The 17,099-nt window shown below is 30.7% G+C and overlaps 1 protein-coding gene across 1 annotated transcript; it reads right to left on the bottom strand.

Annotated features, from left to right (window-relative positions):
• Nucleotides 1-5,762: 5,762 nt before the first annotated feature.
• Nucleotides 5,763-16,599, bottom strand: LOC143044283 (trypsin-1-like). The gene is made up of 7 exons (XM_076216221.1): nucleotides 16,510-16,599; nucleotides 13,677-13,786; nucleotides 11,809-11,912; nucleotides 10,263-10,534; nucleotides 7,393-7,535; nucleotides 6,981-7,038; nucleotides 5,763-5,898 (listed from the first exon to the last, which is right to left on the bottom strand). The coding sequence occupies exons 1-7, from the start codon at nucleotides 16,553-16,555 to the stop codon at nucleotides 5,801-5,803; spliced, it is 831 nt and encodes a 276-aa protein (XP_076072336.1). The 5' UTR covers nucleotides 16,556-16,599; the 3' UTR covers nucleotides 5,763-5,800.
• Nucleotides 16,600-17,099: the final 500 nt, after the last annotated feature.

Genomic DNA, 17,099 nt, shown 5'->3' with positions numbered 1-17,099 from the left:
CTTGGAATTGATAAAACTACTGGTAATCCTACATATTCTTTAACATCATTTACCAAGGACGAAATTTTACAAAATCATAAATCTGTCCTTCTTTCTTTTGGTATCAACATCAAAGAAAACGAAGAAAACTTGCCTTCATTATACTGGATACCCAAATTACACAAAACTCCATATAAAGAACGATACATAGCTGGGTCTTCAAAATGTTCAACCAAACATCTTTCTAAAGTACTGACTACTATTCTTTCGACAGTTAAAGATGGGCTTCAAAAATATTGTGAGGAGATATATTCTACCAGTGGTGTTAACCAGATGTGGATTCTCAAAAATTCGAAAGATCTACTGCTTAACCTTCAATCACAATCTTTGCAATTTTGCAGCAACATAAAAACTTTTGATTTTTCTACGCTATATACTACTATTCCCCATGCTCAGTTGAAAGATCGACTTCACCATCTCATAAAACAGAGCTTTTTCTATAAAAATGGAAATCGTAGATACAAATTTCTTGTTTTGGGTTACAATAATTCATATTTTGTGAAAAATCACACTGAATCTCCCAGAAAATATACAGAAGATGATATTATCAAAATGCTGGACTTTTTGATCGACAATATATTTGTTGAGTTTGGAGGATTTATATTTCAACAGACAGTCGGTATTCCAATGGGTACTAATTGTGCACCCCTGCTGGCTGATTTGTTTTTGTACTCGTATGAAGCAGAATTCATTCAGAACCTTCTAAAAGACAAAAAGAAAAAGCACCTTGCGAAATTCTTTAATTTTACTTTCCGATATATTGATGATGTTCTATCATTGAATAACCCATATTTCAGCCAATACTTACATCTCATATATCCAAGTGAACTTGAAATTAAGGATACCACTGATACTAGAAGGACTGCTTCATACCTTGATCTTTTCCTCAATATTGACGTAGATGGACGACTTCACACGAAAATCTATGATAAACGGGACGATTTCAACTTCCCAATTATCAATTTCCCATTTCTTAGCAGTAACATACCCTCTGCCCCTTCGTATGGTGTTTACATATCACAATTGATACGTTATTCACGTGCTTGTTCACACTATACGGACTTCATATACAGGAGTGTGCTCCTTACGCAGAAACTGCTCCAACAAAGTTATGAGGAGGACAGATTAAAATTGACACTCCGTAAATTTTATGGACACCATCACGATTTGGTGGATCCATACGATGTTTCGTTGACCAAACTAGCTAAGGACATTTTTACCACATGGTAGACTGTGTTTTGTCATAATGTCGTCTAATCTTTTAATTACCAAACGTGACTTATTCCCGATTGTGACTGTTTTGCCGAGTGTGAACTCACATTACTATAAGACGTGGTACGGTACTTATACATCCCAAATTCATGTATTTAGTTTAAATGTTTAATGTTATATTTGTAATTCTCATCGGATTTTGTCAAATGTGTTGACGTCTTTTCTATTATATTTCTGTGTTATGGTAAAGAAAATTAATCACCGCCTTCATTTATCAGATTTGATTTCGTTCAAAGTAATCAGTACGATATTTTACTTTTGAAGTTAGATTCATAACAAACCTGACATAGTTTTATAATAAAGTTAATTGCTACCTCAGTTTTATATTAATAAGAATTAAAATGTGCTTTGTTATTAAATGCAATATCAGTATTTAGTTCAAATATATAATCTTAAATTAATCCTAATTCTAATGACGTCATTTTTTCGTCATTTTTCATTTTTTGATGCTCTGTTTTACTAATTCTAATGACGTCATTTTTTCGTCATTTTTCAGTTTCAAATAGGACGTCACTTGGCGTAGAGGTTTAAACGTATTCGGATGTGTCTACTTTTGTGTTTCAAATGTCTGGTTATGTAAATGTATTTCAGTTGTTTCCTGTAATTAGTTAATACTTCAGCTTTATCATGTACATCTTTTGAATATTCATTTTATTAAATTTACTGTTTACAAAAGTATAAATTACTCTAAATTATAGGGATTTTCTGGTAACTTAACGGAAAACCCTTGCCGTTTTTGGCACAACCTTTTTGATCTTTTGGTCCTCGATGCTGTTCAACTTTGTACTCGTTTCGGCTTTCAAACTTTTGTATCTGTGCGTCACACATAGGTCTTGTGTGGACAAAATACACTTCTGGCGTATTAAAATTTTAAACTTGTTGCCTTTTGTTGGCTGTTGTTCGTGTGATTCTTTGTCAATTGTGTTCTCCAATTTATTTATATTGTAGTCCTGTGTTGTCATTTTGATGTTATATTTCATATGGCCATAAAAGTGCGAGGTTTGGCATGCCACAAAACCAGGTTCAACCCACCATTTTTTCCTTTAAAAATGCCCTGTACCAAGTCAGGAATATGGTCATTGTTATATTATAGTTCGTTTCTGTGTGTATTACATTATAACGTTGTGTCGTTTGTTTTCTCTTATTTTTGAGTGTAAATTCACATTGCGATAAGACGTGTCACGGTACTTGTCTATCCCAAATTCATGTATTTGGTTTTGATGTTATATATATATGTTATATTTGTTATTCTCGTGGGATTTTGTCTATATGTGTTACATTTTAGTGTTATGTCGTTGTTCTCCTCTTATATTTAATGCGTTTCCCTCGGTTTTAGTTTGTTATCCCGATTTTGTTTTTTGTCCATGGATTTATGAGTTTTGAACAGCGGTATACTACTGTTGCCTTTATCTAGTATGTAAAAGATGCTATATTTGAGTTGTCAAATCTTTAATACCTATGGTTCAAATCTTTTAAATTTTTTACAAGATGTTAAGGTTGGCCTAGTTTATCAATGAAAAAAAATTAAGAAAAATTAAAATACAGGAATTTTTTGGGGTATAGTGTTGGGTACCCCCTTAATCAATGTGAAAAGTGTTTAAATATGTAACAAATGTAGTAACAACAATATGAACAATCGAAGTACTAATAAGGACAACGATTTCTTACAACATTCAAGTTTTCGTAGTCAATACATTACACGGGCAAAATTATCTTGATTCACGAGATATACTACACAGTTCAAATGCTCTTAAGGCTTACAATGAAAATAAAGTAGACAAATAAAACTCAATCCTTTCGTAATTACAAAAATTGTATTAACATGTTATGGAAGAAAGAAACACTCCTTCTTTAAATATGGAGTTTTCAATATTTTTGTACAAGGTCAAACGTACGAGATCCCTCAAACTAAGTAAACAAAAAATTTGTTTTTGTATTTTCTGTAACAATTGAAACTTAAGAAGTTTTCGAAATACTTATTTTCTTTAGATTCGATTTGTGCTGAACTGAATTAATTACAAATTTATAAATATATAATCTAATGTAACTTTTATTCCTGGACGAATTTAATGCAAATTCCATTCTCAGTATGTACAGAAACAATACTGAAATATAAATATAAACGTTGTTTTCCATCTTACCTTGTTGGCCATAATTTGGAAAACGATCAATTTTCAATCAAATTCTACACTTTTTATAGAAATTGAAGTAGTAAATAAATACACAACAGCCTTTTTAGGAAATGATTTCGTTGGAACTGAATTGAAGGACATCAAACGTAGGAAAAGCTGCATAAACATAAAGAGATGTGGGTTAACGATAAGATTGTTCAGAAACTCAACGACCAAAATTGACCAAAGGATTTCAAGAAGGCAACAAACAGATTTATATATTCCATGCAAAGCTTTAAATCGTGTCTTATCCATATTGAATTTTAGAATAATTTGAAAAAAAAACAAAACAAAAAGTTTTGCAATTAAAACTCAATCAGCAGAATAACATGTCCATAACAGTAAGAAAAAAATGGAAATGGGCAGTTTCATAATTTAACGGTAACATACTGGTTTTACTGTAAGGTTTGTGCATTTTTCTATATCGCAGGAAAAATCAAAACTTTAATATTAACTGTTGACGTCATGTGTAAAAATCGTTCCATGTATAAACAGATCAAATCGTCTGTGTGAGTTATTCTGAACAGCTCGGTCACCCGTTGAACCGAACTCCAATTCGTTCTTCGGGTCATGTAATGTCATCATAGCTGTGCAGTTTAATTAACATCTACCGACTTGATTGTTCCAAAACTATTACATAAAATTATGCGAATCATTTAAGAACTATATATTAAAAATTATATGTACGATGGCCTTATATTGATTTTTGATCCATCACTTCACTGCAAGCACTGACATCAAACGTAACTTTTACTATCAATTTGCACATGTAATTCAAAATCTATCTTCGATATAGTCGACTATTAATATAGGCACATTTTCGTTTTTTTTATATAGACTAGACCATTGAATTTCCAGTTTAAATTGTTTCACATTAATCCATTAGTCATTCTGTGGCTTATAGTTCAGTGTGAGGCAATGCTTTGTGTTCAAGAGCTATAATTGTTAAAAAAGAGGGACGAAAAATATCAGAGGGACAGTCAAACTCACAAATCGAAAATAAAAACTGACAACGCCTGGCCAAAAATGATAAAAAAAAACAGAAAAACAATAGAACACATGACACAACATAGAAAACTAAAGAATAAGCAACACGAACCCCACCTAAAAACTAGGGGTGATCTCAGGTGCTCCGGAAGGGTAAGCAGAACCTGTTCCACTATAGAATAATTAATTGTTTTTACATTGTGACCTGGATAGAGAATCGTCTAATAACATAAATTCTACCTCAAGATTCAATATGATTCAATCTTCATAAATTGCTAGTGGCATCCAGCTTTTGATTAATTAAACATTTTGAATTAAGTCGATGAATATTGAACTATCAGATATTCGATGAAAAAAACAATCTTAAGGATGGAAAAAATATAAAGGAGTTATGAAAATCAATCAGTAAAAAAAAACCAACTAAGATGAAATGATATTAAATTTCTTCTTTAACACAAGTGAAATAACTACGTCTGTTTCTGGGGAAAGGGGAATAACTCAATTTAAATCAATAAGCCATTGCTATTATATATATATATGTAGCTTGCAAAAAACAATTGATAGTCCTATAGTCGACAATATTAGCTTTCTCAAAAGATACAGACTTTAACAAGTTGATTTGTAGTACGAAGCATTGCTTGAATTCAAGAAAAATTATAAAGAGAGTATTTGTAGTCCAAAATATATGAGTAACTTTTGCTCTTTAGAATGTAATTTGTACTAATCTCCCCAAACTATAAATGCTGCTCTTAAAAATATGTATTATACATAATTTTTTTATTTGGTATTAAATGAATTGCACAAGGTGTCGAGTAATAAAAAAAACATAGCGGCTGCACTTGTAGATTCAATGATTGTTAAATTTGGCCAAGAAGTTTCAGAGGAAAATAATTTTGAAAAAAAGTAGCAAACGACGGACGATGGATGGATGCCAAGCGGTGAAAGAACATGTCTGTGATAACCACATGTGTATGCTGAGTTTTCGTTGTTGGTAATTAAATATCATATTTTTTAGTTATTGAATGAAAGATGACAAAGTTCATATATTTGATCTTGCTAAAACTATTCCCACTGACGAAGACTATTTTTGATAATTGTCAATTCGATTTTATAACATCATCTTCGTTCTCTTGTCAACTTATATTAGTACCGTTGTGCAAATCTTTAGACTTATATATAGTGAACAGATGTCTATGATTAAGCACTTGTATATGGTGGTTTTTAATTGGTAAATCAATATTATCATAATTCAATGGTAAGTTATCGAATGAATGATTACAGAGTTTATATATCTGGTTTTATATATATTTATTTAGAATTTCGTAGAATTTCTAAGAATTGTTGTTGATCCAGGTCAAATACTTATGTACATCTGCATACACACCAGGTAATTCTGGTCGAGCACATCCATAGCCCCAGCTTACAATACCTACAATAAATAAACATTTCTCTATTTAGACTAAAATATTCACAAATGTTCATTGTTGAAATTAAAGATAAAACCGTTCTCATAATTGATGTACTGGTCAATAAACAATATGGTGTCAACAATGAAAGTTAAGGTCGTACATTTCTGGGGTAGTAAAACCTATTAATTCAACATTTGTTTTTATAAACTGAAAAAAAAAATAATCAAAAAAGAAAAGATAAAGGCTTGGTAGAATTGAGGAGTAAAACTGTTCTGAAATTTACTACTACCGAGCAAGCATTGTAAAACCAAAATCCAATGTGCCACTTACTGGTGCAGACAAATTGGTACCGTTAATGTTAGTATTATTACTACGGTGTTACATAAGGTCACTACCAGTTTAAATGTAAGATTCTATCACACTGATTCTTCACTTATACAGTTCAATGTACTTTGACATTAAATGAATGCCAAAAATAAGGTCACTTTCCGCTCTACTTTTTTAAGATCAATTATCGTTCAGCCTGAAGACCAAAATGCCTTACGTTTTTATCAAGAATCAGGATGCATTTGGAGAAAAGGTCAAAATCCGAATCAATAAATCTAACTTTGACCTCAATTTCAATGTAAATAATATCATATTAACAAACTCTAGTTCCATTATTAGTACCCATAAGACGTTTTCCTACCAAAAAGCTTATTTTGAATATGAAAAAAAGAAATCTGAAATAAAAAGTCAAAAGATCATATCGACCTAAATATACGGGCGTAGCGTCATGTCCATTTGTCAAAAATTAATTTTGAGACCTATTACGCTTTCGGTGTCGCTCGACAAGCAACAAACCATGTTTTGACCGTAATTTCAAATTCCTGATTTTATCAAAGGAGTCAAGGTCTCAATGAGTTACGTCGGTGACTTACATATGGACTGACATAGTTCCTGTATATGTTAAATGTTTTGAAACAAAGAATGTTATACACTGATATCCTGTTGTGATAGTACAATTGGGATTTACTTTCTCCTTAGAAAACGTAACAGATACAATTTAGATATTTTCTTTAAAATATTTTTCGGAATGATCTAATTTAAAAATAAAGCATACCTATAAGATCCCAGTTTCCTTGAGCGTTCAAACAAGCATATGGTCCACCAGAGTCTCCCTGTACAAAATGGAATTATAAGATTAGAAGAATATCTCGTTTTATTCACACATAATTATGATGCCCACATGAGGATGTCAAATGTATATTTATTGGTTTCGGACATGAAATTTATGAATGGTACACTATTTTTACACCAGCATATATGTGTTGGTTCGTAGATCTCAGTGTTAGGCACACTACAATCAATCAATCAATGATCTATAAATGTAAAAACTGAATATATATTCATTTTTAAACTTTAACATTAATGAGCAATAAATCTGTCTCTTTTGTCGTAAATGTCAGTATAAAGATTTGCGTGTACAGGGCCATCACTAAACATAATAGTGCAAACGCAAAAAGAGTATTTACCTGGCAAGCATCTTTTCCACCGATATCAAGACCAGCACATAACATTGTGTTTGCATTATAAGCATTACTCAAATAACTTGTACAGGCGGCATCTGTCAGCACTGGTTTGTATACCTCTTGTAATTTGTCAGATGTTGAACCACCTAATAAAAGTAGTATAAATAAGATTTGAGTTAAAACAAACGTAAAACAAGTTAACGAACTCGAAGGTAAATTTTAAAAAAGGTCTATAAAATCTGATAAAAATCAAAAGTCAACTAACAGAACGATTAGAAAACAGTTGTCATGTTCCCGCTTTAATTCACGCATTTTTCTGAAAACAATATCATCTAAATAAAGTTCGCTGATCGTATACAAAAGAATTCTCTTATACATCGTAACTTTGTGTAACCGCCCTAGCCTTTCTGTGGAAATGTATGTACAGGATGGTGTTGTTTTTTTTGTTTGTTTTGCGTCAAATCGTTTGATTTCGACATATGTTTCCTAATCATATTTAAAATAAAAATAACAAGAATGTATCCAAAGTACACGGATGCCCCACTTGCACTATCTGAAACGGGCACTTTCATTTTCTATGTTAATTTCACCGTGAAATTGGGGTCAACAGTCTAATATGGCTTTACAATTAGAAAGATCATATCATAAGAAATGTGTGTACTAAGTTTCAAGTTAATTTGACTTCAGCTTCATCAAAAACTACTTCGACCAAAAACCTAAAACTGAAGCGGGATAGACGGACGGACGAACGGACGGCTGGACGAACGAACGAACGGACACACAGCTAGAAAACATTATGCCCCTCTACTATCATAGGTTGGGTATAAAAAGAGAGATATCAGCCCACACAATTAAGCAACATCACTTTCATGAATTTGTTGTTATCTAAGGGCATACACTTGATATTTTGAAAAAATACGAAATTCTTTTTATTTAAAAATGTAGCTTTATATTTGATAATATGAATAATTAATCCACATAAGCTGTAAAATATTATGTTTAATGTATAATTTTTATGAAAATTGAATACGTGATTTCTTGGCAATCAATATTTTTATGGAAACTTCTACATTTTTCATATTTAAACTATTTGACGTATGAAAAGTGTTCTCGTACTCTTTGCCGTTTTATACTTTCCCCGATTTTTTTTATTAGTCAACGTGTTGCTCACTTGGTCTCAATTTTTATTTAGGTAATTTCAATTCTGTCGTCCATTTATTGTTTTTGGTTGAATTTACTTTTTTGACGCAATGAACAAATGTGACCATGTCTAAAGACATAAAAAAACAGATAATTAAACATATTGCCTAAACAATTATTAAATAAGCATATTCCGCTACATAATTCGATAAACTTAATGCCCGAAAATGAGTTCATGCTACTCGTGAGAGATCTAATAGAAGTTATCTCAAAGTAAATAAGTCAATTGTAAACTGATAAAAGTAAACACCAATGTGCCCACACTTATGTCCGTTACTATCTTGATTATTTAGAACGGTTCTATAGTCCACAGTAGATACGTACAGACTCACAATTGTAAATCACACATGTTAACTCTCATTATACAAATGAGGGCACACAAAGCTTATCGAATCTACTTGTTGTAGTTTAACAATGTTTCTGTAGTCGCATGTTCACAATGAAAAACTTATACCTTCCTTTTTTTGTAAATATTGATAATTAATGAATTATACCTTTAATTCATTAGTTAAACATCAGGATAAATTAATCATTTCTCTACACGTATTTTCATTTTGAAAAAAAACAACACAATATTTAATTTTTTTCATTGCAAGTCATGGTTTCTCATCATTTTGAAATCAAAATGATGCATCAAATATTCAAGAAAAATATATTTCGATGTCGTCATCACTTAGTTCGTATAACAAAATTGAGGGTAAAATACAATATCTATTGACATAAACATTTTACCCTTAAATTTGAAATAATAATCTTTCAAATTAGTAGATTTATTATTTTGTTGTTTCCAATTGGTTTTATCATCATTATTTTCAGATACTATTAAGGATCTGAATAAACAGTTATAAGAACGATTTCAATACGTCAATTAGATACATATAATATTTGCTAAATAAACCTTACAGTCTGACCCATGTTACAAAATCACATTGTATCCTCTAGAACTAGAATCCGGGACATCTGTGTTACAAGCAGAGTTCCTACCTACTGAGTTAAAAAAAACATACACCCCTATCTCAACTGCTAACTACTGGTTAAGTATCTACTTCATGTCGTAAGGGGAGCAATACCGTCCCACATGGATATAATACATAAGATTACTCAGATTCATATCCTGGAAAATCGAAAAACAGTCCAACAATTCTCTCACATGAGATACACAGTTTTTTCTGTCTGGCGAAGTTCAAGTGATCTCAAAGGAAAAATAATACACAAAATAGACTCCAAAATTGGGATCAATGATCACAAACTCGTATCCTATTGATTTTACAACTCCGTAAAACAACACACACATTTAAAGATCTAGATCAAGAAGCCTTCACTTTTCAACATTATACACATATCTATATGTCAAGCCAAATAGTACAACAACAGCAAATCCATAAGGCCAAAAAACTCTAATAATTAAATACAAGCAGCTGCAAACAACCACTGATATGTTAGGCTGTGATGTATTCAGTCAGAGTATACCTTTAAAATTGTTACTGGTAGATGGTTAAATGTCACTATCATAATATCTTGATATCTATCTTTTGGCAGATTGGTATGTTTTAGTAGATAAGAACAATTATTCCTATTCACATCTTTTTAAAGTTTATATATAAAAAATATTTTGTTTTAAATCGTTTGTACAAATGATAATTCTTTACAATGAATAACTAATTTGTGTTTACCTTCAGAGGTAGTTCCCCATCCTGTTACGACACATTCTTGATTGAAAAAGTCACTGGTAGGTAATGACGTCACACAGATTGGACTGACATCATCGTTCTCTGTAACTGTTGCTGCAAGATGCATGATTGCTATATCATTGTCGAAGTTTCTTGAATTATAATTATTGTGACTGTTGATTCTTGAAACAGTATATGCTCTCTGGTTAGCCTCATTGGCAGATCGTGAATGTACTCCAACGTCGATGGTCCAATCTCCAGGTCTGTTTTCTGTTCTATTTAATAAGAGATTAGCTTATATTACTGTGGATTCATAATTATTCGTTGGATACCAATCTTCGTGGGTTTCGTGTGTACAAGTGAACCACGAATTCAAATTTTCAACAAATAACAGTTGTTCAATAAGTTATATATACATAAATTAGCAAAACCACGAAATCAAATATCAACGAATATGAGTTTTCACCAATCCACAAAAATTGAAACCCACGAAAATAAATGAATCAACAGTAACACAATAAAATAACGAAAATACCAAACTTCTGGCAAACTTCACAAATGGCAAAATCAAAAGCTCAAACACATTAAAACGAAAATAAAACAACTGTCATTTTCCTTATTTGATATACTCATGTCGCTATGAACAAAACTGTGGATTAAATAATAAATCTGGTTTTAACTTGTTATAGCCCTTCAATTGTGTAAACTTCCAACAAAAATATATAAGATATAATGAAGAATGGCGCATTTTTAAATGAGGAAATCTGTATTGTTCAATTTGTAAAAATCGTAGAATGGGATTTATGATGAATAGGGTTGGGTTGGTATTTCCGTTATAATCCTTTTTACAAATGTTGACATTTTAATAAAGCTTTTTTTCTATCTGATTTAATCGCAATATGATCAATTCTGGTTTTGATTGATTGATTGGTTATTATATGTGTTTATTCCCAGACTAGAATATTTTGAATGGCGTTCTGTAGTGTATACTAAAATGGTGAGAGGTAGTTAGTGTATGGTGCAAAAGAAATGAGTGCATAGTGAAAATCAGAACATGGTTTTAGACGGAAGCTTTGGCGTATAACTGAGGACTGTACACAACAATCGATAAAATAGTTGCTGCATTTACAGACAATAGTAACTCACAAAAAAAGCGATAAATGTAACCTATACCTACTTTCAAAAAAACTTTGAACATAGGCAATTAATTTGTAAATTTCGAATAAGTTACCACTGTTTGTTATTATAAACTGGTAGATACAGGAAAAGGCCCAGATATTTGAGACTATGCACACATTGTGATGTACTAAATGATGAGTTCCATTTCTTTTTTTAAATGTAAAGTAAATGAACAATTAAAAAAAGAGTTTATAATAACTTAAAACGATATGGATAAATTAAAACATATCATAATCTTGGACCAAAACAGGATACTAACAAATTAGACTCCATTTAAAAAAAAAAACGGTATATTATGTATAATGTATTTAGCCATTGGCACATATGGGCGTAACGTGTTTTTCAATAAAGACAATAAACAAAGACTTACCCATCAACACAGTGGGCAGCTGTTATAACTACAAGATTTCCAGCGCTATTCCTGATCAAGGCACCTCCACAGGTCAAAGTACTTGTTCTGTACCTCATCAGTACCTACATAATATGCAATATTTAAATAAAAAAAAGCTCATTGTTTTCTTTGTTTATAAACAACACATTCAGAGAATATCATCAATATCTAAATAATATGCATTTTTTAGAGAAAAAAGCTCAATTGTTATTTTTGTTAAAAGACAAAAATCCATAGGTCAGAGTATTTGTTTTGAAACTCATCAATACCTAAATAATATGCATATCTTAGAGAAAAAAAGCTCCCTTGTTATTTCTGTTTTAATAAAAAAAAAACCTCCTAAGGTCAGAGTATCAAATCAATACCTAGATAATATGTACTGCTAATAGAAAAACAAATTAATTGTATTTCTGTTTTAAAAACCCTCAACAGGTCAGAGTACTTGTTTTTGTACATGTATCTCATCAACGCCTACATAATATGAGAGAAAAAAGCTCAATTATTTTCTCTGATTAAAACAACCCTTTAAAGGTCAGAGTGTTTGTTATGTAACTTATTAATACATTGATCAATACTACAATATACATTTTATGCTCAATACTATTTCGTGTTCAATTGTATTTCAAATTAGCACCAAGTTGACATATACCATGTATCTATGACATGTGCATCAAATAAAATGAATTGCACTTTAAATTCATCATGTTCATTATTTTTTCTCTAATAATGGTAATAACGAAATAAGAAAAAATGTTGTTGGTCTCCTATTACATGTATTATAGTATATTATATCCTATAATCAAAAGTTTAGAATTCGAAAAAACACGTTTAATCCTCCTAAAATTAGAAAGAATAATAAAACATGTACAAAAAGTACAAAACATCCCAGAAGTAAAAGTAAATGAAGAGATAGGCGAAAGATACCAAAGACCGAAAAATTGAAACCAACAAGTCGGAAGCAGACTGACAACGACATGTCTTCAAATGAAACACAAAACACACAAGCAATAGTGCGCAATACCCAACACACAAAACTATAGTCTGGACAACAAGAATCCAACCAAACACTGGGGATCATTTTTAATGCTGCAGAATGGTAGTTATATCCTATTTCATATGTGGTACCCGTGTTGCTCATTTATTACAATTGCGTGATAAGTCCCATTAGGTAGGTCGCACTCTAGAAAAAGGGGACAGGATTGACGTTATGATGATACGAATATATATGTTGTCATCTTTCAAACGGATATTCACTAATGGTCAACCAACTACTGGTGAGATGTTGGTGACACATTGACAAAATTTAGATTAAAAAATTGTGCATCCATATTGCACATTTGTTGATCTGTGGACAAGATCATGATTACAAATTTCGCGTAACCGGTGCTTTTGTTACAAGACAAATAACAAATTTAGTATTATCAGTCTTGAAATGTGACCCTGGTTGATCAAATATGTAATCACTAAGCAATACAGTAAGCGAAATATTGATACAAAGGCAGAAAAAGTCGTGACAGTATTGTTTATTATTTAGTTTAAAATTCACTAGGATTCAAATATGTTTCGTCGGTGCATGTTTTTTGTAAAGAAATTGAAAAAAAGATTATATTTAATGTTCATCATTCAAATAATTAACAAACAAATTCAAGCTGAATGTCAAAACCAATGAAACCTAACTAGCGATAAAATATGTATGAGTATTAAAGAATGACACGTTAAGCCATTCAGCTACTTTGATTGCACACATTGTGAACTTTCAAAGTTGGAACATCTGGGTTGCAGAGTTGCATATATCTAGTATAAAAACATATATATATATATATATATATATATATATATATATATACCTGCCATGGCCAACTGTGGGGAACGGACTCCCGGCCTCCAACAATGTATGTAGATTTATGAGGTGAGGTTACTGAGCTTCCACATCCTGTATTTTTGGCACTCGGCGCACCTATGTTTGAAAAATTATCATCTTTAGAAAATAAACACAATTCTTAATAAATTTCAAGCTTTGTCAACACTCTCATAGTATGAATGCTGATAAAACTAAAATGTACTTTTTTATATTTCCAGTAAAATGGGTCAATGTTAAAATATTCCGTGATATGTGTAAGTTTTTTAAATTTCGAAATATAAGTTTAATATACAAGTGAGTCTATTTTTCGTGGTACCTAAATTTGCCTGAATTTAATTTGGCTAGCCTAATTATCATAAAATTGAGACAAAATATTTTCCTTGACCCTTTGACAAAAATATAAAAATTTCTAAAAACTTGAACTACACACTTTCTTGGAAAAATTACATTAGATATACAGCAGTTTGACAAACACTAATTTTGATTCATGAGAAACTTAATATTTCCTAAACAATACAACGTGGTTGAAACGTTTCGCTGATTTTAAAAAGTTGTCTCCCTGCAATGCTAGGTACAACCGTAGAAGACTCCGTAATTCGACTGGTTTTTTATTACCTCCCCACTTTTAATTTGGTAAGTGGATTAGAATAAAAGTTGCACAAAAGAGAATAATGAACATTGTTTAACTAAGGAAGAAATACAAATAATATTTACTAAATGTTTGAGTGACCTACATTATCTCTGATAAGCACATCTTAATAACTCATGTACAACTGTCACGTTGAAGTTTATAATTAACATGTACTTTGTACCACAGTCCTAGCTTGAAATGTATATTGAGATACAACATTATATAACAAAGATAAACACATGATACAAACATGAACAATTGACAACATACAACCAATATCAATGACGCATTTTCTGTTTATATATCATATTAAAATTTATAATTAAGGACCTGCAAGTTCACTTAATATATGTTTGTCTTTTTCTTGTTTACCATTGCGTTGTCAGTTTATTTTCTATCTGTGAGTTTGAATGTCCATCTGGTACTTTTCTCCCCTTTATTATATGTAATTGATATGGATGTGTTCGTCATTGATGTTTCAGTAGGGAATTGTGAAATTCACTTTTGACATACACACTGAACAAATGTTCAGCATAATGAATAGGTTCGCTATTACGATGAGCATGTATCTTGATTTACCACAGACATGTCTTTTTGTGGTAAAATATGCATATCAGTAATTGTGGATAATTCAAAAATGATTGTTAAATATCTTCAAAATTGGAAACAATTATTTTCCATATTTACGATATCTGTTCTTATCATAATTGTAAATAACACTTTACCAATCCGGCATTAGTAATGGATAGAATATAAAATATTTTTGGGTCGGGAAAGATATTATATAATATTTTTTCCAATCGGAATATATATTACATAATATTTTTTCCAATCCGAATAATTATTACATAATATTTTTTCCAATCCGAAAAATTATTACATAAGATTTTTTTTTCATTTTTTAGATTTTAATGAGTCATATGTCAAAATGATAAGACTAAAAAAGTTATATCAGTTATAAGATGAAATTTCTACCATAATGTTTATTGCAAAGATAATTTATTATGTAATAAAACATCCTATTGGAATTTGTTTTATGTGATAAAAATTTTGAGTCATCGGTCCTTTTATTATGCTGATGGAATAAATATCACATAACAATAATTCCAATTGGAACTGTTGTTACATAATAAATTATCTTTGGAATAAATAGTATGACGGAACTTATATTCTGTGACAGGTCTTTACCTAAATAGTTTACTGCTTTGTTTTCGATTTTTGTACTTTGACCTTTAATATTATTGATTTGCAAGGCAGATGATGATATAATGGTACATTCATTCGATGTCACTTGTCTTTCTCCCTTATATTGTTTACTTGATTCATAAATTCAAAATGTATTCCATGTCTGAACATGGCCACACGATCAATATATATGACATTACAAGTGCTAATAGTTATCAAAGGTACCAGGATTATAAACACCAGGAATTGCCTCAACGTTAATATATATGCACGATTCGTAAAATTACTCTCTCCGCGAGAAAATTTAGTACTACTTTAGTCTTGATTCGGTATCATCTATTTCACTTTTAAAACAGTGTTTTAACTAGCACCAAGATAGTTTCATTGTTCACTGTCTTTGATGAACTACCATTTATTATCGACATAAACAGACAAAAAATCAGCATTCTGATAATATTGATTTTATTTGTAATAGTTTTAACCCTTTCTAGACTATCTAATTCTGTACATGTAAATAAAAAATGGTATATTTGCAAATTAGACATGTACAGTAAAGGACGAAAACTGTACACGAGTTCAATATACATAACAACCTTTGTCAATGGCATTACACATACAGTTTACAAAGTTTAAAAGGAACCAGATAAGAGAATATGAATTGTGATACATCAGACAAATTCAACTTAATAATTATATGATGAGCCGAATGTAACCTCAGGACTACATGTTACTGTTTTTGTAAAGTCACATAAAGAAGGTGAATGGTTAGACATGTTTCAGAGTGATCATCTTCTTGTAATGTATTTGCAGTGTATATTTAAATCCAAAACAACTAATAAATCATGTGTTAATCATGGAACTTTGAATCACTTACTTGAAATTATCAAAATTTTTGGAAGTAGTGAATGGTTACAATCAAATACATTTGATTGATTATTTCGTCAAGGCGTTAAAAGGAGTGTGTATATTTATATACATCATATCACTATAAAAAAATACATACTGAATGTAGCTCCAATTACCGCTGCAAATAAAACCAGGACTTTCATGATGAATAGGAATTTGACAACTGCTTATCACCAATATCTATTCTATTTAAATGGAAATATACCGTATCGAATTGGGGAACATATATTGTTTGAGTTAACATTATATTTATAATAAGTATCATCTGTCAAATCTTGCTGTCCTTAATTCATGAAGCTACTAATGTTCACCTGTTTCACATCTATACCGTTTTCTTTTTACTTTTTTGCATTATCAATCACATAATTTTTGTAATTTTATTTACCATTATCCCTATTTGTCCTCTGCTTTCTATTATCTTTAACCTAGATAATAAACATTCAAATCACGTTGAAACTGGACTAAAGGTCAAATATCTTGTAATATAGATTCCTGTTCGGGATATATATATATATATATATATACATACATTATATAGAACATGCATTAATTGATTGAATAAATGATGTTACTGTGATACCTTGTTTTTTTTTTTTGGTAATGATATTTAAGTCTATAATGAAATGGTAAGCCCAATTGGATTAGTTATACAAATTAACTCTCAAATAAAAGCTGTAATTAGTCTGT

Source organism: Mytilus galloprovincialis, chromosome 9, assembly GCF_965363235.1.
Source record: "Mytilus galloprovincialis chromosome 9, xbMytGall1.hap1.1, whole genome shotgun sequence".
Classification (NCBI taxonomy): domain Eukaryota; kingdom Metazoa; phylum Mollusca; class Bivalvia; order Mytilida; family Mytilidae; genus Mytilus; species Mytilus galloprovincialis.
The sequence above is the reverse complement of the archived record's forward strand: the minus strand, read 5'-3'. Positions and strand labels throughout refer to the sequence as shown.

Excerpts from the sequence above, each read along its gene's own strand:
- LOC143044283 (XM_076216221.1), bottom strand. The coding sequence starts at position 16,555 with ATGAAAGTCCTGGTTTTATTTGCAGCGGTAATTGGAGCTACATTCA. Across the intron at positions 11,913-13,676 it reads CCCACAGTTGGCCATGGCAG|GTACTGATGAGGTACAGAAC; the intron begins GTATATATATAT and ends CATATTATGTAG. Across the intron at positions 5,899-6,980 it reads AGGAAACTGGGATCTTATAG|GTATTGTAAGCTGGGGCTAT; the intron begins GTATGCTTTATT and ends TATTTATTGTAG.